Source organism: Squalius cephalus (genome assembly GCF_949319135.1).
Source record: "Squalius cephalus genome assembly, chromosome: 24".
NCBI lineage: Eukaryota > Metazoa > Chordata > Actinopteri > Cypriniformes > Leuciscidae > Squalius > Squalius cephalus.
Genome location: NC_137145.1, coordinates 23,930,912 through 23,958,103, shown reverse-complemented (window position 1 = coordinate 23,958,103; position 27,192 = coordinate 23,930,912). Strand labels below are relative to the sequence as shown.

General features: G+C 36.1%; 1 protein-coding gene across 5 annotated transcripts; it reads left to right on the top strand.

Moving 5' to 3' along the window:
* Positions 1-1,766: 1,766 nt before the first annotated feature.
* Positions 1,767-23,754, top strand: sh3bp2 (SH3-domain binding protein 2). Of its 5 annotated transcripts, none has more exons than XM_079861463.1 (13): positions 1,767-1,899; positions 10,994-11,133; positions 12,528-12,630; positions 14,143-14,260; positions 14,353-14,420; positions 14,639-14,721; positions 16,827-16,883; positions 17,024-17,540; positions 18,777-18,888; positions 20,857-20,912; positions 21,177-21,255; positions 21,404-21,463; positions 22,616-23,754. In XM_079861463.1, the coding sequence occupies exons 2-13, from the start codon at positions 10,998-11,000 to the stop codon at positions 22,769-22,771; spliced, it is 1,545 nt and encodes a 514-aa protein (XP_079717589.1). In that variant the 5' UTR covers positions 1,767-1,899; positions 10,994-10,997; the 3' UTR covers positions 22,772-23,754. The 5 variants fall into 5 exon arrangements, with proteins under 5 accessions (XP_079717589.1, XP_079717588.1, XP_079717585.1 ...); XM_079861462.1 differs by lacking the exon at positions 1,767-1,899 and adding an exon at positions 4,023-4,259; XM_079861459.1 differs by lacking the exon at positions 1,767-1,899 and adding an exon at positions 4,100-4,259 and having other exon boundaries at positions 18,780-18,888; positions 22,616-23,655.
* Positions 23,755-27,192: the final 3,438 nt, after the last annotated feature.

The following is a 27,192-nucleotide window of genomic DNA, read 5'->3' as shown; positions in this document are numbered from 1 at the left end:
GTGGACGACAGTGGTAAGTTACATGGAAAACAAACAATAAGACATTAAAACACTCGAGTCAGTTCTCACTTCACTGTGCTCATTTACATGCCACTTTCTGGAAGCCTACAACCACACAGCCTCTATAGTACTTCCTCTCTTTGTGGGCTTGTGTCGTTTTTCAGTCAACCGTTGCTTTTAATCAGATATTACTGGCTTTATTTTAATGCAGAGTCTATTTTCTCTACATGTAAGTTACAGTTAGATGCCATAGTTATTTATACTTAGTGAAAAATGATACTATTTGTACCTTAGTGTATTGAAGTACATAATGAAACAGAATACAATAATAACAGCATGTTTATTTATTAATGTCATGGATGCTGCCTTACTGGGACATTGTCCCTATAGTTCACCCTTAAATCCAGTTTCAGTTATAAGTATATTAAAAACCCATTAGGCACTTAATGTGGTTTCACTTTATTTTGATGGTCCTCTTAACACATTCTGTTGATTATAAGTAATGTTGCACCTACACGTCTACTAGCTCTCATTAGAGTATTACTAGAGTATTAGTAGACTGGTAGGGTTAGGGGTTATAAGTTGACATGTAGTTGCAAAGTTACTTATACAGTAGTTAGAATATCTAAAGTGGACCATCGAAATAAAGCGTTACCCTTTATTTCAACTTTTCGAATATTTTCTTTAATTTTTATTTCAAATAAACTGAGTTGATGTGTGATGGAAATAAGGAGAAGAATGGGACTGGAAAAGGCGGATTCAAACATGTCAAAAGCTAAAGCCGCTATAGTTCGCACTGCTGCTTTAGTCATCTGAATGGTGGCTTAACCAGACAATGGTGGTGGAGTTTGTGTAAATGTCCTTTGCCAACCAGACAAAGCAGATTCAAGTTTTAAAATCTAGCATTGACTATCATTATTGCATTTTTTTGCATAAGTGTAACTTGTATCTATTTAACAATATAGCCACCTTTTATAAACCAAATACATTCACTGTAAAAGTGAAGTAAGTAAGTGAACTGAACACTTTTTATAGTGATGTTGCATGTTGTATTACAAGCGGATTCTCATAATACACAGCCAGCAGAAAACAAGCAGTGCATGTCTGACACAACTAATGCAGAACTAAAACCTAAATTTAGTGAAAACTTTAACTCTATTCTTCAGCTATCTTGCAACCACTGGGGTTTTTTTTTTAATTTCTTTTCAGGAAATGCCACTATAGTTTTTCCAAGAGGACGATGTGACATGACACAAAAATATTTTCAATTCTAAAAGATACATGTGACAATACTTCTCATAGCTAGACACTTAAAACCTTTAAAACAAGAATTTACATGGTTACACTTTATTTCGATGATCCACTTCAGGCATTCTTCCTTCTATGAGTAACTTTGCAAGTACATGTAGACTAACTCTCATTAGAGTATCAGTAGACTGGTAGGGTTAGGTGTTAGTAGAATAAGTTGACATGTACTTGCAAAGTTACTAATAATGTCTGTTGAGGAGCATCACAATAAAGAGTTTGCAGATTTTAAGCAGACACTCTACTAATACTCTAATGAGAGTTAGTTGACATGAACTTGCAAAGGTACAGTACATATAGTTAGTAAAATGTCTAAAGTGCATAATCAAACTAAATTATTAGAACTTTGACCATATGTAAAGTGAATATCTCAGAAACTGCGATAATTATGCAGTGCAAAGAATGAGTGTTAAGATATTCAGGGCAGAACGGCTGATTGGAATCAGCTCTTGATGAACAACAGAACAAAGGCAGAGTTGTAAATGGGAGGATCGTAACATTTTTAAGTGCAGCAGAGAGGAAGTGGACTTGTGCTCACTACTAACCACTCACTTTAAGCGTGAAAGCCAAGCCTCCATTAGATCATCTCAATGGGTAAGTCCTTTTGTTATCTTAAAAGAAATTCATCGTCATGGTGCATGCAAGGCACTCTGTTAATTGAGGCTGTATAGATTTTGATTTTGCTTTAAAATATTGTGGTTGATCATGGGAATCCGGAGAGGCAATCTAACTTGTGTACTTACCATCGGACAGATGAAAAGGAGAAGGAAATCGTTTGAATTCACATCCTCTATCAGGGGATTTCTGCTCAATTTTATATTTAGAGGATGTTGTACAAGGTATACTTTCCTTTCCTAAATGAAACCAAAAATTAGGTATATCATTGTAGTAAGTGTAGTGCCGGTGTTGTAATTCCCATGACAGCCTACTTTAGTTGAGTCTTTATTTAATGGTCACTTTTGAACATTATTTTGACTATAAGTAACTTTGCAACTGCATGTCAACTATCTATTTCTATTATTTATCTATATATTATCTAATTACAACTGTAAGTGTATAAGTAGACTGTCTGTTTAAAATCTGCTAACTCTTTATTGTGATGCTCCTCAACAGACATTATATTGACTTTAAGTAACTTTGCAACTACATGTCAACTAATTCTACTAACCCTACCAGTCTACTAATACTCTACTAATACTCTACTAATACTCTAATGAGAGTTAGTTGGCTTGTAGGTGCAACGTTACTTATATAACTGAATATTTCAAAAATAATTCTGTGATAATTTAGTGGTTTTGAAATATGTACATTGGGTTGAAGATCCGTTAGATTGTGTTGGGCGTCATTGACACCCATATGCAGATATATATTAACTAGAGTTTGAAATTTGTTTTGCTTTTTGACACTGATGGGTCATTTACAAAAACAAATTATGTTTCTTTGAAAGATTAAATTTTGTATTTTAGTAACTCTATGGTTACACTTTTCAAAATAACTGAGGTACCTGAGTTTTAGTTTTAATTCTCTGTAAAGTCTGATGCAAAAAAAAGAAAACAGTTTGTGTTACACATTCTGATCTGTCATGATCACAGAGTTTATGTAGTTTGGTGTGTATTATATAGGTTGAGTTCATGTAATAGGGAAGTAAGAAAACACTTTTGTAAATACCTGTATTTACCTTCAGGAAGCTGACCGTATTTGACTAAATGCTGGTGTTCAAAATGTAAATGTAAACTTTTTTCTTTTACAATGTGTTGTTCATGCCTGTGGAAAAAGTTGCCGCCGTGATGTAAGGGGTTGCTTGGGCATTGTTCGTCTGTTCTGGGTCATTTCCAGGGCTACTAATGGGACAAAGAGTTTCTGACCCAAGATTTGATTTGGACCTTAAATCAGTGCAAGACCAAAGGATTGTATTGCCCATTTTCATGACAATTGTATGTCTGATTATTTAGAAAAGTAAAAGCACACATATGAGGTATCATTCATGTAGCAGAAACCTCAAAGGTTACACATCAAAGTTTGGTTTCACTTTATTTTGATGACCACTTTAACACATTCTGTTGACAATAAGTAGCATTGCACCAACATGTCGACTAACTCTCATTAGAGTATTAGTAGAGTATTAGGCTGGTAGGGTTAGGTGTTAGTAGAATAAGTCGACATGTAGTTTCAAAGTTACTTATAGTCAGTATAATGTCTGTTGAGGAGCATCACAATAAAGAGTTAGCAGATATTAAGCAGACAGTCTACTAATACTCTAATGAGAGTTAGTTGACATGTAGTTGCAAGTTACTAATAGTCGACAGAATGTTCAAAAGGGACCATTAAAATAAAGTGTTACCCAAAGTTTAGTAATTAGGATTAAGGAATGGTTCAGTGGTTCATACTAATATTGACACTAGCCTACACTCAACCATGATGAAACTATTAAGTTTCACACAAAATGATCTGTTTTCAGGCTTTGGTGGTTGTATAGGTCATTTAGATACATAAATCAACACAGTGTCCTACAATTGAGCTTTGAGACATTTCTAGAAATCAACAAACGCTGTTGCAAGTTTGTCAGAGTAGCCGTCTCGACGACGTAATTTCATGTTAAAAGAGGTGGAAAGTCCCTGCCAGTGAATTCAAGTCCTGGCCAATCAGTTTGTCCATACAGCAACCAAAAGGAAGTGACTTTGTGACACAGAAAAAGCGCACGCCAGTGTGGGCCCTGAGAGGAAATGACTTGCACTGTGCGTGAGCCTGAGATCACAGGCCGTCTCCGCTCTATCGGTCTTGCCTGAACCCTTAACTAACTCATTCAACTTCCGACCGTACGCTAAACATCAACCAGTAAAACATGGTGACAAAAACCAGCAAGTACGAATGGCTCTTTCGATGAAAAAAAATCGTTCCTTCAGTCATTTACAACAGTCGCATGCGAAGATGTGCATCCAGGATTTCTGTAACAAGTAAGTATGCGGGTTTCTTCACTTCTGTGTCTTTGTCCATTTGAATGTCTGCAACAACATTGATGTGCGAAAGAGTATTTTGTTATCAATTTGTTTGAAAAGTGAAAGTAATTCCCACAAGTTTGAGGGTTACTACAGTATTGTGAGCTAGTGCTGTGGTAGACCATGTGTATTAAGAAAGTAAATGGGCATCATTGGTTTAATTTCGTTTTTAAGACAATTGAGAAGGTGGGTGGTTTGTGGTGCTCGACTGAAGTGAATCAGAGTACAGTTCTACCTATGAGTGTTGTTCGCACATAATCTGTAGTTTAACTCCAGTCATGTGGATCTGATAGAATTTAGGTTGCAGATTTAATGTAAAGTTAGACGTGTTTCAAATGTACGTGTTTTTCATTCATAATGATTGCAGGGAAAACCCCTGCCGTACTCAAGGCCACAATATGGATGTTACCCTACACCTTTACCACCAAACTCCTACCCCATGTTCAAGGTGTTCACATGACCTTTTCAGACAGGATACACTTTGCATTTCTACACGTTATAATGTGGGGGCACATCCAGCAGACTATGAAATGATGTTCTGACTAACATCTGTGGGCAGATGTTTGAAAAAAACTTCAGTAACACTTTGGAATAATGGTCCTTCATTAATCAGTAACTATGCAGTACTACATTAACACTTCAGCTACTACTATTAACTAATATAGAAACAAGCTTAACTAATCAGTAAGTAATATGAAATTTAGGAGATAGTACTTTATTTGGTAATCAATAATTACTGAATGAGATTGGCATCATTAATAGATATTAACTAACTGACAAATTATAAAGAACATTATGTGTGTCTGAGATGTAATCAGTCATCATTTTTACTCTGAATATAGTCATAAAATGCATAAATACTCATGAGTTACCAGGAACTACTAGTGATCTGGACCACTATTTTAAAGTGAAAATGATGTTTTTGGAAGTAGATGGAACTATCTTAGTCCTAAATTCGATATTACAATACTTACTCATTAGTTAAGCTGGTTTCCATAATAGTTAATAGTAGAAGCTGAAGTGTTAATGTAGTACTGCATAGTTACTTATTAATGACGGATCATTATTCTAAAGCGTTACCAAAACTTCATGTGCCATTGATGGAGGCTGTGCTACATGTGTGCGTTATGTTCTGCTTTATTGAAAGCAGGGTTCAAGCTGTATTTTAGGTGAAGTGCAGGAAATGAAGGAAGGACGTACGTGCAGAGCAAAAATAATAACTGAAACCGATGCCCACAGGTTCTTTTCTTATCTTTGGTTTGTAATATTAACATAAGGAAATGGTCCTCTCAGTGAGAAAACCTTGAGTAACTTGTGATAAATCAATTCAAAATGTATGCTTTAATGTTAGTTTATACTTAAAGCGAGTGTAAGTGTATTATTCATGTATAATCAGATTCAGTAGCAGCAGAAAGTCCATTTTGGCCAAGAAACTCCGGTTTAGGTGCAGTCATATTAACCAGACACCTGGTGTACTTACTGTACTACAGACATTTCACACCACTAATCTGGAAAATCCTGATAAACTCATTCTCAGAAGCGCTCATTGGATCGTTGTACCCAATAAATCTGACTTTGCCTACAAAAGGTTAACCATACAATATGCAGTCCAGTTTTAACAGGTGTTTTAATGAGCTTTTAGCTGTGCTATTAACATTTAAACCCTTGTTCTAGTTTTTACAGGGCTTTCCAGATTAGACAACCTGACTCTGTTGACTATCTACCACAACTTTGCTTGAGTGACACACTTTCATCACTTAGAGTCAAAAGTGAAGATATCTGAGCATGTTTGCAAGCTGTTGGCGTCACCAACTGGATGGGTGGCATCTTAGATTTAGTATGAAATCAAATTGTCTTTCATTTGTCACTTCTATTACTCAAAATTGTATGATTGCTAGATAAGGTGTGTTATCCAGTCAGTTTAAAGGGGCTTTCAGCAGTCAGTTTAGCTTGTTTTGCTCGCGTCGGGGTGTTTTTTTTTTTTTTTTTTTGCCCCATAGTCGTGCATTAAAATGACTTAGTCGTTGGTTATTTCTTACATATTCACCCACACATTAAGAGCAGGTTAAGTTCTGGTCACTGACTCTTGTGAATGGAAACATTGTTAAAATGTCACAAGCTGAAAACAATGTTGTGTGGAAACTCTGACACACAGCTGCGGCATGATACTGTATATTATATTGCTTTCAGAGGAAATTGATACTACTCACTTTACACATACACACACCTGGTCTTACTGTAAATAATGTTATCCCAAAGCGGAAAAAAAACTTTATTGATAATCTTTAATCAAAATGTAATAACTTGCTCTTCCTCTGAAACAGCTTAACTTTTCCTCTGACATCATTGTAACAACGTGGGCGGGGAAAATAGACAAATGTGTTTCAGTGCCCGTTTTCTTGTTCTTGCGGACTGGTTGGCTTGAACTTTCAAGAACATTAGAGAAGGACACAGTTTTCATTCCTTTCATCCCATTTTTACTTCTTCAGTTCCCACATTTGTAGTCTTTTCTGAATGATTCAAGTTTTATATATATATATATATATATATATATATATATACTGTATATCTAAATGTAATAATTTTATCCCCATTCAAATCATTGCGGCCTCTTCTCCAATCATGTGGCTCCATTATGGCATGAAATGCTTGCTTTTCATGATCCAAACAATTCCCGATGGATAATCAAGATCTGTGCTACATTCTTACCCTCTGAAATTCACATCACATTTAAAAAAGAAATGCACTTATAAACTGTGTTTGACCTCCTATCGCTTCATGCTGAGCACATGAGGTCACATCCACAGGATCGGGAAGTTGTTTGAATAAGGCTGAAATTTTCTCCACCCTGCTATTTTGTTGCAGTTCCAAGAGCATGACATTATCATTGTGTTTTTTTGGAGATTTAAGATTAATACTTCATAGCTTAGAGCAACCCATGTGTTTGTTTGCAGTAGCAGGGCATTGCTGGGTCATTCTGAGTAATAGGCTACTTAAAAAAATGCTTTTGCTTATTTTTTTCTTTATGTTGGAGAAGGAATTTATCACATGGGCATGCATAATGTAAACAAAAATATCAAGCCCATTGCTTGATATTTACTGTTTTGTTTTCATTATATAATATATTCCAGAGAAAAAAATAACTTTCAAATTACATATCAAAATAACTTGCTCTGCCTCTGAAACAACTGTACTTTTCCGCTGACATTATCATAATAATGTGGGTGGGGAAAGTGCAAAATATGTTGATGAGAAAAGGTTTGACATTTTTGTCCCTATTAATGTCTGCAAACAAAGACTAGAACATGTTTTAATTTATAATTTTAATCAATTTTGATATTTTTTGGAGCATGATAATTTTGTAATTAATAATTCATGATGTCTAAAAAAAACTTTCTTTTTTTAAAATATATTTTTTAGTGTAACAAAGGAAGTGTACGGAAATTTTTTTGAGGCATTACATTTAAAGTTTTGTTGAAAATGATAATAAATAATTTTTCGAAACCATATGAAACCAAACATAAATACAAAGATTGCCATAAAGTGTACAAGAATTTTTGATTTTTTAGATTAAAAAAAATATATATTTTTGTTTTGGCGTAGCACAAACACTGCAGGATCAGTAATGCAGCCTTTTTTAATACATTGGCTCAAGAGGATGTTCAAATAGTAATAGTGAGGCTGGCTTATGAAACAACACTAAAAAACTACACGCTCTCATTGCAATTTGTAGGCCTAACCATTTTACGTTTCGCTGATTTGGTGGATAATTTGTTTGTTCTTGCACAATCTTCTTAAACACAGTGACGTTTAGTTATTTTAATTTCCTTGAAGTGAAGTATGCAAGAAGGTCAAGAGCACTTTGCTGACAGTGCCACACTAAACTTCTACTTAACTCCTAAAAATAGGATCCTCTTGCCACAAGCTCGCTCCTGAACCATAATTCTTTGGTTGGATATTATAATGTCATGATGAGATTCCACTACGCTAGCATTAGACTTCTCATTTAGGGCAAAATTGTCCCATGGGATTCTAATCTCGTCACTCCACCCAGTGTTAGATGGACTTTCCTCCGTTCCCATCTATATCTGCTGACTGGCACTCAGACGTCCGTGCCGGATAAGCAAATTCCTCTGCGCTCGACAGCCCAGAAGGGCTCGAATTTTCCAAAGGAAACGTAGAGTTTCCTGTCCTTTCAGTGTCCCGGGCCAAATTCAAGGTTTTTGCTGGAGGTTTGGAAGTTTTGTGGTGGAGACGAGTACGTCCCCCAGCTCTCTGTGATCTCTAGTCTCTTCTGGCGATATGTTCAGCGAGAGTCCAGCGGTGCCGAGCATCAGAAGATGCGTCAGCAGAAGGTAAGCGTCGATTGTGGAGTCAGGGAGCAGATTGAGGATCATGGGACAGTGTGGGTGGGTGTTTGGAGAAGTTTGTTTGGAGTTGGGTTCTTAATTATGTGGAGTTTATGATTATGTAGTCATATTCCTGAGAATTCTCTTGGGTATCACTAATGTTATTTGGAAATTGTGGATCTATAGCTGGAATTTTGTTAGGGTTTCTGTGATAGGTCTCTTTGGACGGCTGTTGTGTTTTTTCATTGTTTATTATTATCGACTGTCTCATCTTCATGTTTTGACTGGGTTTTCTCAATGTGTTTATAAGCATGTCCTTTTAATTTGTTATGTCTGTAATTTGTTATGTCTGTAATTTGTTATGTCTGTAATTTGTTATGTCTGGTTCCAGTATTATCAGTTTAGATGCCGAAGGTTTTTGTTTATCGCTGAGTTTTGCACAGTGGTTCTCAACCTTTTTTCCTCCAAGGCCCCCACAATATTCAAAGGCTTGACTTTTCCAGTTGTTCATGATTTTCTAGATATGTATTATGTAAGGATAAGGGTTTTTAAAATTCCTTTCACTCACAATTCATACCTCATATATTCAGGTTTAGCACTTTGTTTCAAGTAACATTATCTAGTTCCATCAATATATACAGACATGCGAAAAACATCTGGTCTAGTATTTTCAAAATTAGTACTTAAGTGTACAGTGATGTATTTTTGTAGGCCAAACCCGTAAGGTCACATCACCCTGGTTCCCTCGAGAAAAAAAAAAAAAAAAAAGATCCATTAGCTTTTGTTTTATTGCAGAAAATAAGCTCTATGACCAACAAAAGTTTATAATTCGGACATATTTTGTTCATCATGATAGTCTTCACAAATGAACACAACTTTCATGAATTTTGAAGCGTAAATAAACAAACTACACCACCTTTGCTTGAGTAACACTTTTGTTAACACTTTTGGTAACACTTTATTTTAAGGTGATGTAGTTACATGTTACTACATGTTCTTACCATAGTAATAACAGTAAACAACACATTCTCATACCTAAGGCGTCACTTTTTGTCACTTTCAACCATGCTTCAATATCTGACGCTCAAAGCACCCTTTAGCGTCCATATGTGACGCTTCGGTTGGGTAGGTTTAGGTATGTGGTAGGGTTATGCGTCTCATATGGACGCTAAAGGGTGCTTTGAGCGTCAGATATTGAAGCATGGTTGAAAGTGACGCCTTGGGTATGAGAACGGGTTGCAGTAAATGATGCACAATTACAACTAACTAACCGTAAACCAAACCCTTTTCCTAACCCTAACCGTAACTACATAGTAAGTACATGTAATTCATTTATATTACTCAGTGCTTATTTGAGTAAGTACAATGAAACTACGTCACCTTAAAATAAAGTGTAACCAACCATTTTCCCTCAAGGTTTGAGTTAGAAGAGTTTGCAAGAGCATGGTTATAAACACAATGACATGGAGTAATGAGTTGTTAGCAACCGCATTTTTCAATTTTCAACCGCATTTTGTAGAATACGACGTGAAAATATCTCTGTGTTCACCACAGACCCCATTTCACGCATTTAACCAAAAACCCATTCAAATCACCCATTTCTGTGTTAGAAATATGACATTACTTGCGGAGGAACATTGTTTGGGTTTATTACATCAGCTGGGCTTCAGAAGTGCACTGGTGAATCATCTAATGGTTTGAGGTTTAACCATGGCTGCCTGTCAACACCATGTCAGAATGAATCCGATTAACTACACCAAGATCGCTGATAATAAGTTACACCAGATGTTTATCTGGAAATGTGTCGTCTGAGCAAGTAAACATACTGTATCTTCTTCCATTGTAGTCAGGCTTTCTTTTCTTTAGTTATTTGTAGGTTTACCATAGTGAGTTGGAGTAAGGCAAGAACACAGATTATTTAAAGGCTTACCTTTATGTCGAGATAACCAGCAGTGCAGAGAGATCTTCAGAGTAGGCCCACTACATTGAAAAGTAGAATTCATTAATGTAGATTATAAACCTTCAAATTTAAAGGTTTTAATATTTGTGCAGCGTGAAGAGAGATTTGATTTTGATAGTTATATTTGCCCTAAATAGTGTTTTATACAGATAATCTTGTGTTGAATTTCAGCACAGTTGTGATTTGGCCCTAGGCCTGGGGCCGCAGGTGTTTGGGTGGCTGTTGGGATGTTGTTAGGTGGTTACTGGAGTGTTCTTGGTGGTTGTGCAGATGTTTTCACCCCCTGCAGTAGCTGATCGCGAAATAAGACACCCCAGCCCTTCCCCATAGCAAGGTAATTGTCGAGAACGAGGTTAACCAACATGGCCTTTCCTTGCTTACAGAAACATGGCTGCTCCAGCGGTCTCCTGGCCCGTTCCCATGAGGGCTATCGGAGCTCAGAATCTGCTCACCATGCCGGGAGGAGTCACCTCGTCTGGGTATCTGCACAAGAAAGGAGGCAGCCAGTTCAGCCTGATGAAATGTGAGTTTTGCAGCTCGCTGGAATCCATCAGCCAATAGACTAAACATCGAACATACATTAACATCTGTTAGAGAAAAGGAAACTCGCCCTTATGTTGTTCCAAACCTGTATGACGTTCTTTCATCTATGAAACCCAAAAGAAGATTTTTTTTGGAAAGAATATATATATATATATGTTTGGACCCCATTCACTTTTATTTTAAGGGCAGAAACATTCTTCAGAATATCTTCTTTCCTGTTCTTTATTTCTGAAGAAATAAATTCATGCAGGTTTGGAATGTAAAGTTTTAGGACATAATCCTCAGGAATTATGTCCATAAAAGTGCAGAAAAGTAGGACCTGTTCATACTGTTTTACACAGCTTTATAGATCAATGTTTAGGCTAATGTTGTGGGTAATACAATGTTTTAACCCAGTAATTTAATAGTGGTTAGGTTTATGCCATGCAGGAGTTAAATAGGTTGCCAATGCTTTTTCATGTTGACTAACCTGGAATATTCTGTAAAACCTTACAATAAGGCTCAGTTTGTTAAAGGGTCCCTATTATACTTTTTAGAGGGCCTACTTGAGGGTTTAGAGGGTTTACATGATTTAATTTTCAAAGGACGCTTTTTGTTTCTCATAATTTACATTGTTGCAGCACCCGTTTTCACTCTGTCTAAAGGTTCTGTTTTAGATGTGGTTTCTTTTAAAACACGCTTTCCGAAAAGCGCAGTCTGCTCTGATTGGTCACTCGGCCCCAGTCTGTTGTGATTGGTCAACCGCTTGAGAGCGTGTGTCGGAAATGTAAGAAAGAGGGTGAAAACAGATGTTGCAAACAAAGTCACTGTATGGATTTAAATAGCAAATGCTTAAGAGTCTATGTCTGGATCATTTTTGCAGTGATGATTATGTTTCTAGCATGTTATATGTTTGGCAACAGTTCTTTTAACTCTAATTGATGGAGTATGTACTTTTCATTTCTTAAACAACCATGTAGGAAGACACATCATGGCCATATTTCAGGATAACAATGTCAAGATTTATCAGGATCAAACAGTGAAAGAATGGTTGGGAAGGAAGCATGAAGAATCATTTTCACTCATGAATTCATTCACACCTTAAACTCAGTGAAAGTCTTTGGGATGTGCTGGAGGAGACTTTATAGAGTGCTGGACTCTTGCATTGTCAATTGTCAATTGTTTAAGAAATGAAAAGCTACACACGCCATCATTTAGGGTTAAAAGAACTGTTGCCAAATATATAAAATGCTAGAAACATAATAATCACAGCAATGAGGATCCAGTCATAGACTCTTTTTTTCTTTTCTTTTTTCGGCCGGGCAGTGTAAAAACACTTTTGCTTTTCATTTATGTGCTGAAGAGAAACATACTGATTGTCTGCCAATTCCACAGGGCCGCTTCGCTTCATTATAATCCACAAAGGCTGCCTCTACTATTTCAAGAGCAGTACTTCTCCCGCACCGCAAGGAGCTTTCTCCCTCAATGGCTACAACAGGTTGGTTATTCTGCTTGTTTCCATTGGTTATTTCCACCAGCTCGTATCATATTTCCCTTACAACACTGCATTTGCTCACGTGAAGCTCCGCTGCATCTGTGGTCATTCAGCCAGAGAAAGTTTCAGAAGCCCACCTCTCTAAGTTTCACAATCTGTGAGTTAAGTTAACCGGTGGCCATCTCGACAAGATCGCAGGCCACATCCTGTCCACAGCTGTGTGCTCCTCACGCAGACTTTTTTAGGTGCAAGAGTTTCGATTCTGCACCGGATTGGCCTTCGTATGTGTTTCCTGTGCATGTGAATGCAGCGTTCACGTGTGTGTTGTATGTTTTGTTTAATACCATTTGTTCCGTGATGTTAATGTTACGGAAAGGGCGTTGAATTCTGCAATAGTTCCTCTTTAGCAGGTTGACTGTGCCATATGGTGAACATGTAATTATTGTGTGGCTGTGCTTGGGTAAAAATAGCCCTCTGAATTAATACAGCAGAGCACAGGGAGTGTTCGCGGATGAGCAAGCCCTAGAAGAACACTTTATTTTACAGTATGTGTACAGTATTTACAGTGTACTTAAATACTGAGTTTAATTGATAACTAGTTAAGGTTAGGTTCATTAGTTATTACCCAGTTTGTGTCATTACTGCAATAAGTACATAGTATGTACATGCGTAACAGGACTGTAAAATAAAGTGCTGCCATAATAATAACAATATATTTATTATGGAATATACTTAAGAATATTCTTAATTGTGAACTGAATGTGATGTTTTCGGACACTTAATGTTTGCATGTTCATTGCAATTATGGACCCTTTAGCCATGTATCTGACACTGAGGATACAGTAAAACCATATAATCCTGATTGAAAGCACCACTAATAATCAGCAATCAAAAGGTTAAAACGTGTTGTGTGTTGTTGTAGTTTTTTTATGACACTTTGCATACACGGAAACACTTGAGTTCAAAATTTTAAGTTTTTTTTTGTTGTTGTTGTTTTTGAAAGAAGTCTCTTCTGCTTATCAAGACTGCATCATTCATTTGATCAAAAATACAGTAAAAACAGAAATATTGTGAAATATTGTTACAATTTAAAATAAAGTTCCTCTATGGATATATGTTAAAATGTAATTTATTCCTGTAATCAAAGCTGAATTTTCAGCATCATTACTCCAGTCTTCAGTGTCACATGATCTTTCAGAAATCACTCTGATGAACTGATGATCAAGAAACATTTATGATTATTTATCAATGTTTAAATCAATTGTGCTGCTGCTTAACGTGTCTGTGGAAACTGTGATTCTTTGATAGACAGAAATTCCAAAAAACAATTGAATTATTAAATCTTGAAATCTTTTGCGACATTATAAATGTCTTTACTGATCAATTCAAAAGTGTTATGATAAAAAACACACCACTTTTGACCAGAAGTGTACATTTAAATTAAAATCAAAAATGATTTATTCTTATCAATCACCATGAGATTATCTTCCCAACACTGCTTTCTGTGCTCGTCAGAGTTCTGCGGGCAGCAGAGGAGACGACATCCAGCAACGTTTTCCCCTTCAAGATCGTCCACTTCAGTAAGAGACACCGGACGTGGTATTTCTCAGCAGCGAGTGAAGATGAGAGAAGGGTGAGATCACATCAGACTGTAACCATGAACACGTGTTTGTTTCTTTAATCAGTTCCAATGAAACTTAAATGTGTATTTCTCAATTCTGACAGAAATGGATGAGGAACTTAAGAAAAGAAATCAACCATTATAATGATAAAAGAGACGTGCCGCTTCCAAGGTAAAACTCTGCTCACATTAAACGAACACCATTGAAAAGCTCAGTCACATTTCACGCATTACGCTTACACAACATGGTTTTTACCCCCTCGTTTGTACCTTCGTTTTCTTAGGGTTTTTTCGTCACATGTCCGCCTCTTCCTCTTTCTTTCAATCACAGCACGTCTGTGTAATACGCCTGTGTCACTTTTCTCACGAATTTCTTGTGTGTTTTTATAGTGATGACTTGGATTCTGAGAGCATATATGGGCATTTAGAGGAACCGCTGGAGATCAGTCCTGTTGAAGAGGACTTTGAAGCAGGTATGAGTGACACGCAGGGCTTCAAAATCACTATGCTTTATTCGGACCTATTATACACTGCCCAGCCAAACAAAATAATAATAATTTGAAAAAGTTTGGATTTAATTTGGCAAATACTTAAGAGTCTATGATTGGATTATTATTGCAGTGATTATTATGTTTCTATGTTATATGTTTGGCAACGGTTCTTCTAACTCTAATTGATGGAGTAGCTTTTCATTTCTTAAATAACCATGTTCATCATGGCTATATTCCAGGATGACAATGTCAAGATTCATCAGGCTCAAGTTGTGAAAGAATGGTTGGGAGGAAGCATGAAGAATCATTTTCACACATGAACTGGCACCTCTGAGTCCAGACCTTAAATTCATTGAAAGCCTTTGGGATGTGCTGGAGGAGACTTTATAGAGTACTGGACTCTTGCATTGTCAATACAAGATCTCGACCAAACATTGATGCACCTCTTGATGGAAACAACATCACAACATTAATTTCACAACATTAATGATTCTTCATGCTCCCTCCCAACCATTCTTTCACAACTTGAGCCTGATGAATCTTGACATTGTCATCCTGGAATATGACCATGATGTGTCTCACATGGTTGTATTTATCTTGTGGTAACACTTTATATTACAGTTACAGTTGTTAAACTTTACATGTAGTTACTATAGTAATTACTGTTAATTGTGATTAATTACATGCAACTACCCCTAAATCGCACCCTAATCCTACCCTTACCCTATAGTAAATACATGTGGTTAATTATTATTACTCAGTACTTAAATGTATAATTACACAGTAACACAGACACCTTAAATTGAAGCGCAATGTTTAAATAAAATAATTAATTAACACTTTTTTCTTTTAATTTTAAAAATATTGAATAGTAGTATTTCATAGTTTCATTTCACATATAGCAAATTATAGGTCTACAAAAATGTGTTTATTTAGAAATATAAAAATTTGGTAACATGCACTTTACAATAAGGTTCATATGAATTAACTAAATTAACATAAATGTACAATGAACAATATTTTCACAGCACTTAATACTGTACTCTTTACCTTAAAGCAGTGGTTCTCAACTCCAGTCCTCGGGACCCGTTGCTCTGCACATTTTGTATGTCTCTCTTATCTGACACACTCAGTTCAGTTCATGGAGTCTCGCTTAACGAGCTGATGATCTGATTCAGGTGTGTTAAATAAGGGAGACATACAAAATGTGCAGAGCAGCGGGTCCCGAGGACTGGAGTTGAGAACCACTGCCTTAAAGGGTTCTGTCAGGCACTTCTAATGGATTTAATTCATACATTTTTTTTAATGAAATTTTATGAATTAAGCAGTGCGTATAACAAACTTCAGAAAAAAATGATCCTTATATAGAAGCTGTTTGGCATAAAATTGAGTCAAGAACCCTAGAGTTCTATATAGAACCTTTTTTTAATATTTACATCATTAGAAATCTTTTAAAAGAAAAGTATATCTGTTACCATTAGTTAATGCACTGTGAAGTAACCATGCATGAACAAACAATGAAGACCTACATTTCTATTAACTTACATTAACAAAGATTAACAAATGCTGTAAAAAGTATTTTTACTTTAAATCTGTATAAATGTAATTTTTTAAATTATATAAAACTGTATATGATACACATTCAATTTAAAAATATTTTATTTTATTTAACAATGTATTTAATAATGTATTGACAAATCCTCTTTTTACACAAATATTTTGTAGTCTGTAATTAAATAAAATTGCATAAAAATAAATACAATTTTAAAAATCATGCATGAGAAATTTCATTTCATTTCAAACTTGGATTGCATTCTCATCTATGTATGATATGGTCTCTAATTTTTCTCATTTCTCATATAATCTTTCATGCGTTTGTCATACCACGTGACTGATTTGGCGAACAAATGTTTTTTGAATTGAAGCATTTTTAAACTTTTTTTTATTACATATTAAAAACAAATTCTAAGAAATAATAATAAAAGTTTAGGCTCAACAACTTAAAATAATTTTAATTTTGAAATAAAAAACATGCTCATTACAGAAGAGGTATATTCAAATTCAAATTCAATTTGATTTGATTTTAGATTACATGACACAAGATGAAGACAGTGATGGAGAGGACGGGTCTCCAACATCATCAGGTATAGATGCTTCATTCCTTCTCATTTCTCGGCATATTTAGCGATTCCACTGTGGTTGCATTCAGATTGACTGAGAAGATCTACCTTAGACAAAACCCACAGAGTGGAATAACTTTGATGTTTGATGTTTTCTTTTCCAGGTCGACCCACGGTCCCACCCCCACCGTACCCACCACCCCCTGTTCCCTTTCAGCCGTCTAGAGAAACCCATCACACGAAAGGACCTCCACCTCCACTCCCCCCTCCATTCAAAAAGCCTTTGTGTTCAGCCAAAGGTCCTCCTCCACCCCTCCCGTACGCCCCACATCTAGAGAAACCAGACTCGCACCAGCCCGCCAGAAGCCCTGTTGGTCCCATGCCTCCTTTACCCCCACCAAACAGCATGAAGACCATATCAGGCCCGTTCTCCACAATGCCCGTTTGCGAGAAGAAGCCGAACGCATTTCTCATTGGGAATACGCCAGCTACTTTACCCATCATTCAGAACTTGCAGAAGGTGATTCTGAACAGTGGAAACCAGCACCTGACAGTGAAGCCCACACCAGAGCACCGTCCCGTCTCGCCTCACCTGTCCTCCGCTGCTCATAACAGGAGCGTGGGACAGATCCCCAAACCTCCCTTACCAACCAAACCCAAGCCCAGCAGACCCTCCTTCCAGTAAGTGTCTTACGCTTACACTCTGTGTTTTGTTGAGATGAAGCGCACACACTCTCACGGGTCTAAATACATTTGTGTTCATGCACAGTCCAGTTATAAAACAAGAACGACAACCGCATTCTGTAACTTAGTTTATTTAACCACGTGTGTGAGAGTTTAGACCACATAACATGTGAGAGCACGATCGCAGCAGGAGTGACGCAAAATACCTCAACATTTAGATCAAAATCAGCAACACTTTATAATTAGGTCTCATTTGTTAAGATTAAATAATGCATTTACTAACATGAAACAATTAGCAAAATATTTTTACAGCATTCATTAAACTTTAATGTTCATGTTAGTTCACACAGATTCAACATTTGATTTGGTCTTAGTTAATGTTAAGATGAATAAATGCTTTTGTAGACGTGTTATTCATTGTTGTGTTTTGATGTTAACTAATGTAGTTTACTAATGAAACCTTATTGTAAAGTGTTACCAAAATATCTTCATTTAAAAATACTTAATGACATAATACAGTCTTCATGTTCACATTAAAGAGGGTCCATGCTAGAAAACAACACTTTTACTCTTTGTATGGTTTTGAAAAACTTTTTTACAATTGTCAAGAAATGTAATGAATCTAAAAATGTCATACGGTTTAAGCGTCAAATAAAAATGAATCGAAAGTGAGTTTACACACCTTAATCATTATTATAAATATTTTTAATAAGCTGAATATTGAAGAAATATTTTATCTGATGCAAACTTTTTGCAAAGAAAAATTCATAAACAATACGTTTTTGGAAATTCACGGCACGTGATATTTTGAAACCAGAACTAACATTTCCTTCTCATTTATGTGATATGATCTCTCATTTTTTTTTCTGCCATATCTCTGCGTGTTGGTCGTACCACATGACTCTTATTTGGTGAACAAAAGTTTTTAATGTGAAGCATTGTTTGTTTGTTTATAAAATGTCATTTATTTATTGAATATTAAATATATTTTTTCTAAGAAATAATAATAATAGATCAACTACTTAAAATAATGTTCATTTTTAAATTAAAGACATGCTCTGAAGAGGTGTATTCAAGTGACTGTATGTCTGAATAGCATTTATAGATAGACAGACAGACAGACAGACACACACACACACACACACACACACACACACACACACACACGTATGTCTGGTAACATTTAGACTTAGGGAGGTTATTTATACATATTGTCTGTGCCTTTCTCCTCAGAAGAGCATCGCCAGATGGACAAAGTTTTCGTTCTTCTATTGAAGAGAGTCCTTTAAAAAAACGAGTGCCGAGCAGAATTAACGAAGACTCGGACGATGATGACTATGAAAATGTAAGTTTACCTCAGCTGATAATGTGGACACATTACCCATTCTGTTTTTGATAAAGTGCATTTTTAATAAAAGACAATGTGACGCTAAATGTGTTGATGGTGTATCTGAGGTCTGGAAGTCTCAGCATGTGTTGATCTTTGAGCTAATTCTTGTTAATATGCGGTTTCTGCTTCAAAGTTTCGTCATTTTTAGGAGTGATGTTCACAATCTCTAAAGCGTTCCTCTGTCTGTCTGTCTGTCTGTCTGTATATATATCTATATGTCTGTCTGTCTCTCTGTCTGTATATCTAAGTATTAATTTCAATTCAATTCAAAATTGCTTTATTGGCATGACTGTACATAATACAATATTGCCAAAGCTTGGAATACATTGAATAATTATAAAGACATCAAAATAATAAACTATTATAACATAACTTAAATTGAAATGTACAAATTAAATTAATAATCTAATTATTAAATTAAATTTATTTATCTATCATCTATCTATCTATCTATCTATCTATCTATCTATCTATCTATCTGTCTGTCTTTCTGTCTGTCTGTCTGTCATCTATCTATCTATCTATCCATCTATCTATCTATCTATCTATCTATATGTCTGTCATCTATCTATCTATCTATCTATCTATCTATCTATCTATCTATATGTCTGTCATCTATCTATCTATCTATCTATCTATCTATCTATCTGTCTGTCTGTCTGTCTGTCTGTCTGTCTGTCTGTCTTTCTGTCTGTCTGTCATCTATCTATCTATCTATCTATCTATGTCTGTCATCTATCTATCTATCTATCTATATGTCTGTCATCTATCTATCTATCTATCTATCTATCTATCTATCTATCTATCTATATGTCTGTCATCTATCTATCTATCTATCTATCTATCTATCTATCTATCTATCTATCTATATGTTTGTCATCTATCTATCTATCTATCTATCTATATGTCTGTCATCTATCTATCTATCTATCTATCTATCTATCTATCTATCTATCTATCTATATGTTTGTCATCTATCTATCTATCTATCTATATGTCTGTCATCTATCTATCTATCTATCTATCTATCTATCTATATGTCTGTCATCTATCTATCTATCTATCTATATGTCTGTCATCTATCTATCTATCTATCTATCTATCTATCTATCTATCTATATGTCTGTCATCTATCTATCTATCTATCTATCTATATGTCTGTCATCTATCTATCTATCTATCTATCTATATGTCTGTCATCTATCTATCTATCTACCTATCTATCTATCTATCTATCTATCTATCTATCTATCTATCTATCTATATGTTTGTCATCTATCTATCTATCTATCTATCTATCTATCTATCTATCTATCTATATGTCTGTCATCTATCTATCTATCTATCTATCTACCTATCTATCTATCTATCTATCTATATGTTTGTCATCTATCTATCTATCTATCTATCTATCTATCTATATGTCTGTCATCTATCTATCTATCTATCTATCTATCTATCTATCTATCTATCTATCTATCTATATGTCTGTCATCTATCTATCTATCTATCTATCTATCTATCTATATGTCTGTCATCTATCTATCTATCTATCTATCTATATCTATCTATCTATCTATCTATCTATCTATCTATCTATCTATCTGTCTGTCTGTCTGTCTGTCTATCTATCTATCTATCTATCTGTCTGTCTGTCTATCTGTCTGTCTGTCTGTCTGTCTGTCTGTCTGTCTGTTTGCTGCTGTGAAGTCGAAAACATGAGTCACTTCCTCAATGACAAGCTGAACCAAAATAGATTGTGTGGGATTTGACTTAATTTCTCAAACTCTCTGTTTTGTTTTGTTTTGCTGTTGCAACATTTACCAAGATAAGTTATTTTTTTTAAATCGGAAGGGTATCTTACCTTTGACCTCCTTTTCTCGTAACAATAATAATAATTTGTTCACATGTTTTTCTCATCAGGTGCAGCTGCCTCCCTCTGTCTTCGTGGACACGTTGGAAACCTGTAATGTTGAAAGGTAAATGAAATATTTGTGTGTATAGTTCGTTTTCTATGTCTTTCTATGTCTGCCCTCTAGTGGAAATGAATTGTAATTGTACTGTAAACTGCACCAGTATCAGTACTCTCTCTTTAGAGTTTAGACAGCTGCTTTTCTCGCCTGCTTTTACTCGAGGACCCAGACCTTACATGTGGTGACCCACCAGTTGAGAACCACTGATCTAGTCCATGCATCACTTTGTTTGACTACTTTCTTAATTGTGTCTTTACTTACTGATTACAGAATATTTAAGGAGACGTACAACCTCCCACAGAACGGTCTGTACTGCATCCGAAAATCAGGAACAGGGAAAACATCACAGGTACTGTCAACAGAATATGCATGATACACATAGACTGGCAAATAGTGTCTGTTTTTAAAAATATTAAAAATAATAAAGTATATTTTCCTTAAAAAAAAAAAAAAATTCTAAGTTATCTGTGCTTGCACTTTTTTCCTATTTGACACAGGTGCTGGTTGTTTGGGACTCGGGTATCAACAAAGCCAGAAATTACAGGCTCTTTGAAGAGGTTAGTATTTTTTCAAGAACTCTAAATCTACAATACATGTACTGTATGCTCTTATAATATTATCATGCTGAAAGTTGTTTACCAAGACAAGATTTGCTATTACCAAGGGAGTATTTTAAATTTGGCACATAACTTGACCCATACTATTTGCCATCATGTTTTTGCCCATAAAATGGTAAAGACCATAGAGACCATATAATAGAGATCAGTAATTTAACATCTAGCAACCACTCAGGAACCCCATTACCACAAAACAACATGCAAATGCCATTTACAATACCTTAGCAACTGCATAGCAACACCCTGGGACACTGTGTTAATAAGTTTAGAATATTTACCATATATAAAGTACTCCCATTGTCACAACAGACTGGGTCATCTGACCAATCAGAGCAGAGTAGACCAATCACAACAGACTGGGTCATCTGACCAATCAGAGCAGAGTAGACCAATCACAACAGACTGGGCCATCTGACCAATCAGAGCAGAGTAGACCAATCACAACAGACTGGGCCATCTGACCAATCAGAGCAGAGTAGACCAATCACAACAGACTGGGTCATCTGACCAATCAGAGCAGAGTAGACCAATCACAACAGACTGGGTCATCTGACCAATCAGAGCAGAGTAGACCAATCACAACAGACTGGGCCATCTGACCAATCAGAGCAGAGTAGACCAATCACAACAGACTGGGTCATCTGACCAATCAGAGCAGAGTAGACCAATCACAACAGACTGGGTCATCTGACCAATCAGAGCAGAGTAGACCAATCACAACAGACTGAGCCATCTGACCAATCAGAGCAGAGTAGACCAATCACAACAGACTGGGCCATCTGACCAATCAGAGCAGAGTAGACCAATCACAACAGACTGGGTCATCTGACCAATCAGAGCAAAGTAGACCAATCACAACAGACTGGGCCATCTGACCAATCAGAGCAGAGTAGACCAATCACAACAGACTGAGTCATCTGACCAATCAGAGCAGAGTAGACCAATCACAACAGACTGGGCCATCTAACCAATCAGAGCAGAGTAGACCAATCACAACAGACTGATGCCAATGCTACTGAATGTTAAGGAAATGCCACTGTCGCACCCTATTTCTGGGCAATTCACCTAAACATTTCCCTTTTATATTTACAGGAGCAGAGGGTTTACCTGGAGACAGATCTGACATTCCCCACTTTATCTGCCCTGGTTGAACATTACCACAGTCACCCACTGCCCAGCAGCAACAACTCTCTGCCCAACTACTCCCTGTGCTTACATATACCGTACGGCTACATCCCACCCAGGTGACCTCGGCCTCCTCTCCTGTGCTGAAACACCTACATGTGCCCGCTCTGTGTGTGAACATGTGCCCTGGACCGGCCCACGGCAGACAGCTCCCTCTGCTGGCTGGAGTCACCATCACACTCTCATGAGGATGTGTCGCCAGTCTTGCTCTGAATATCATTCGGATTATAAACGAGTGCTAATGAACTGTTAATTTAAGTCCAGTGAGTCCACATGGACACATTGTTAGTAAGTCTTATGGATTTTCAGGGAACCTCCAGTTTATATTTGAGTTCCAGTGAATTAAACAGTATTGAATAGCAAATGTGTACATTAGTGCACAAATGCTGGTATAATGCAGCTTATTCTGGCTAAGAGTCGCTCAGTTAGAAAGCAAGAGTCACCTGACTGACATGTGATGTGATTAATCACAGATTGCATTGGTTATATGTGGCATTTGGGGGCGAAGTTTTCTGAGATACAGTAAAATATCTTTAAAAGATTTGAAGCCAGTAACCGAGCAAACTTGTCAAGAACATGCCCAGATCATTCATGGATGGATGGATGGATGGATGGATGGATGGATGGATGGATGGATGGATGGATGGATGGATGGATGGATGGATGGATGGATGGATGGATGGATAGATAGATAGATAGATAGATAGATAGATAGATAGATAGATAGATAGATAGATAGATAGATTCACATGGTTGTTTTTAATTCCAACATGAAAAATTCTGAATGTTCTTGCAATATTTCATCTGTTACTTTATTGTATAAATGTTGTATTATATTGTACATTATATAAGTCATTGAATAACTGAATGTTATTGTTATGTTTGTACTATAACACTGTACACAGCTGTAAAGTGAATTATTGAAAATAAAAATAGTTTAGCACTGGAAAAGGCCTGTTTTATTTACATATGTAGGCCTAAATGAAATCATAAGAATAGTAATGATACAATATTTTTTTCTCACATAATAAAATCATTTTACATTTGTTAAGTTGCATGATTTCAGAAATACAAACCTGGACCTGTGGCAGATCTACCACCTGAAAATGAAGACAGAATTCAAAATGGCCCCATATATGCTAATCTGTTACATCATTTATGTGAAACCTAACTGAGCAATGCATTAAAGGCTTCATAAAAGCTTATTTTACAAATTACATAATTAATGACCCGAGTATTTCAGTGTCCCAAGCTAATATGTTTCCCGTACTATCTGTAAAAAAACTACTTTACATTTTTATTCATTCTAGTCTTAGATTTACATTCAGAAAGCCATGTTGGATTCAAACATGATTAAGGCAGAGATTTAATATGCAACAGAGTGACTAAATTAAAGAGAGGCTGCTAAATAAATGATTATAATGGATGATGATTCAAATTTAGCATGATTTTTTTTTCTTAAGCAAAGAAAAACTGACCTGTAATAGCAGGACGTCCTGCAAAGAGCCTTAATGTGATGCCATGACATTTCTTGAGCATGTAATCATCATATCAGAATGATTTCTGAAGGATCATGTGACACTGAAGACTGCAGTAATGATGCTGAAAATTCAGCTTTGACTACATTTTAACATATATTCATATATAAACCAGTTATTTTAAAATGTAATAATATGTCCCAATATTATTTTTATTGTTAATTTTACCACAGCTTCCCTGCATCCCCTAGCATGCACAACTTATCAAGTTATCGCCTCATAAGATAAACAGGATATTAATGGAATATTCTTCAAAGCTTTAATCAGATGTGAGGAGGCGAAGATGTAGCGAGAGCAAATGAGAAGAGAAGACTTGAGCTGTCAGGACTGGTGATTAATGAACAGAGTAAATATAGTGCTTGCTCACTGATCTGTCTGGATTCTGCTGACAACATTGATCTCCTCTGAATAAAGGATCGATATCCATGAAAGGTTCCAGCGTATGTTCTGATCTGCTCCTGTTCATGTAATCCTGTTTTTAGAAAGGGATCTTTGATTGCTACTCTTCTCCTCAGATGTTTGATACACTGTCCCTGATGTCTTTACAAAGTGACCATATCCAGTAGAATCAAATGTTGGCTAGCAGGATATTTTATATTGCATAAGTACTTTTGAAGAATTCATAACGATTCGGGTGGAATGACCCAAAATTCCAGCTGATCTGTCAAATTTTGTCAAAGGAAAAAAAAAGGATTATGCAAAAGATAATTGTCAAAAAGACTGCATTAAAGGGGTGGTTGAGTATGATTTCACTTTTCTAACTTTAGTTAGTGTGTAATGTTGCTGTTTGAGCATAAACAACATCTGCAAAGTTACAACGCTCAAAGCAAAGAGAGATATTTGCTTTTAAAGAAATTGCTTTTTAAGGACTACAACAAACGGCTGGTAGAGACTACACAAGCTTCCTCCTGGGTTAGTGACATCACCAACCCTAGAATTTACATAAACCCCGCCCCCTGAACACGATTTATAGATTATCAAGACAGAATATGCTAATCAATGACTAGAAGATAGCTACACATCAGCTACATAAATTCAGCAACTAACCGTTCAGAAATGTCCTGTTGCTTCTACATGTTGTCACTTCTTCCTGAGTCTCTCCATCATTGTCTGACTCCAGTTTGAACATAAAAGGCTGAAAGTTTTTGAAATTTTCAGTGCATGTCGGTGTGAGGTAAAAGGACACAAGCTGTTGAAGCTCCGCCCCCTGTGCCGGGAGCAGCAGCTCATTTGTATTTAAAGAAACAGACACAAAAACGGTGCATTTGTGCTCACCCTCAAAAAGTGACAACTTTGACAACATGCTATATACAAATATCTGTGGGGTATTTTGAGCTAAAACTTCACACACACACACTCTGGGGACATCAGAGACTTATTTTACATCTTGTGAAAAGGGCATTATACCACCCCTTTAAATAAATATTTTATAAGATTTCCAGTCAACACAGTTTATTCTATATTATTTTCTTACATTCTTATATAAATAAATATAGCTCATGACGTAACATCCATGTATGCCCTCACTTGAGCATGCGCATGACGTCACTGTTTTCTGTAAAATCATAGCCTTTTGAAAAGTGCAAGTTTTTGAAAACGATACCGTTGTCGTCTCTGTGTAAACTACAGAAATGAGAATTAGTGAAAACTTTGATGTCATGCGCATGCGTATTACGTTCAGTTTATAGGCGTGTAGTTCTTCTTTACAAAGTGACATCGCCATCACGATTTGCACATTCAGATTCAGTAACAAACTCGTAAATTTGTGAATTATTATTGAGACCAATCTGCCTCTAAATTTATAGGCATTTAGAAACATCCATGGATTCTTTTCATTCCTTAAAGTGTTTTTAAGAGTGAATTTTTCTTTTTCTTTTTTAGGTTAATAAAAAAATTCTACACACTTTGAAAAAAAAGTTATTTAAAGGCCCACTGAACTGCTTTGAAACACGCAGAATTATTCAATGTGTTGATGTAGTTTCCACTGGAACAGGAAGACAGGGCGGGACATATCGAACAGCTCCTCCCCTTTTTTAAATAGCCAATAGCGTTTCGTTTAAATCACAGCTCGACCAGAGCCGTTGAGCTCAGGTAAAGCCGCAGTTTCCTCCTCCATGTCGCTTTAAAATACAGAATTATGTGCAGAATTAAAATGGTTCTGACATGTTTTCTGGTCTAGTAACTCGATCATATGATCCGCTCTGTGTATCGTGTCTCTGGACTGGAGCTGTGGCGGTTCCTGTGACACTAACGTGAAACCAGACTTCATTCGCCCCAGTAGAAAGCATATTTACTGTCTGAATCGTTCCCTATCCCCTATATAGTGCACTATGTGCCATTCACCATGTAGAAAATAGTAATTGTGTGAACAAGTGATCAGATTCTAGAGAGCATTTGATTGGACAGAAAATCTGATGAGAAGCTGGAGTGCAGAGTGATGTCATCAAAATCATTTATCCATATTGGCGGAAGTGAGAGATTGAAAGTTTTGAATGCTTATATCTTCTAAATGCGATTTTTTCCCCCCATTGTTTTGGAGCACACTAGCTTATATATAACATAAGTAAGACGAACATATTCATACTTAAAGCAAAAAAAAAACTTCAATTTTGATTTCATGGGGACTTTAATAGCTTCACTGTGAAACCCCTCTTTTGGAACCTTTATTTTTAAATGAGCTGCTATAGCTTTTTTTTTTTTTAGCCAACAATGAATTCAGTCAGTGCTTATTTCCTCTTCATCAGATTAAAAACTTTAATTCTCCATAATTAGTGACGTTAAAAAGTTCCTAAACAGCTTTGTATTGTACCAAAGACATTGGTCTATCCTTCTATTTAAACTAACTGAAACTTACACAGGATAAAGAATATGGTTTATTGATTTATTTATTCCTCACATGTCTTATAAAGGCAAAGAGAGACTGCACCATACGCGTAAGGCAGTTTC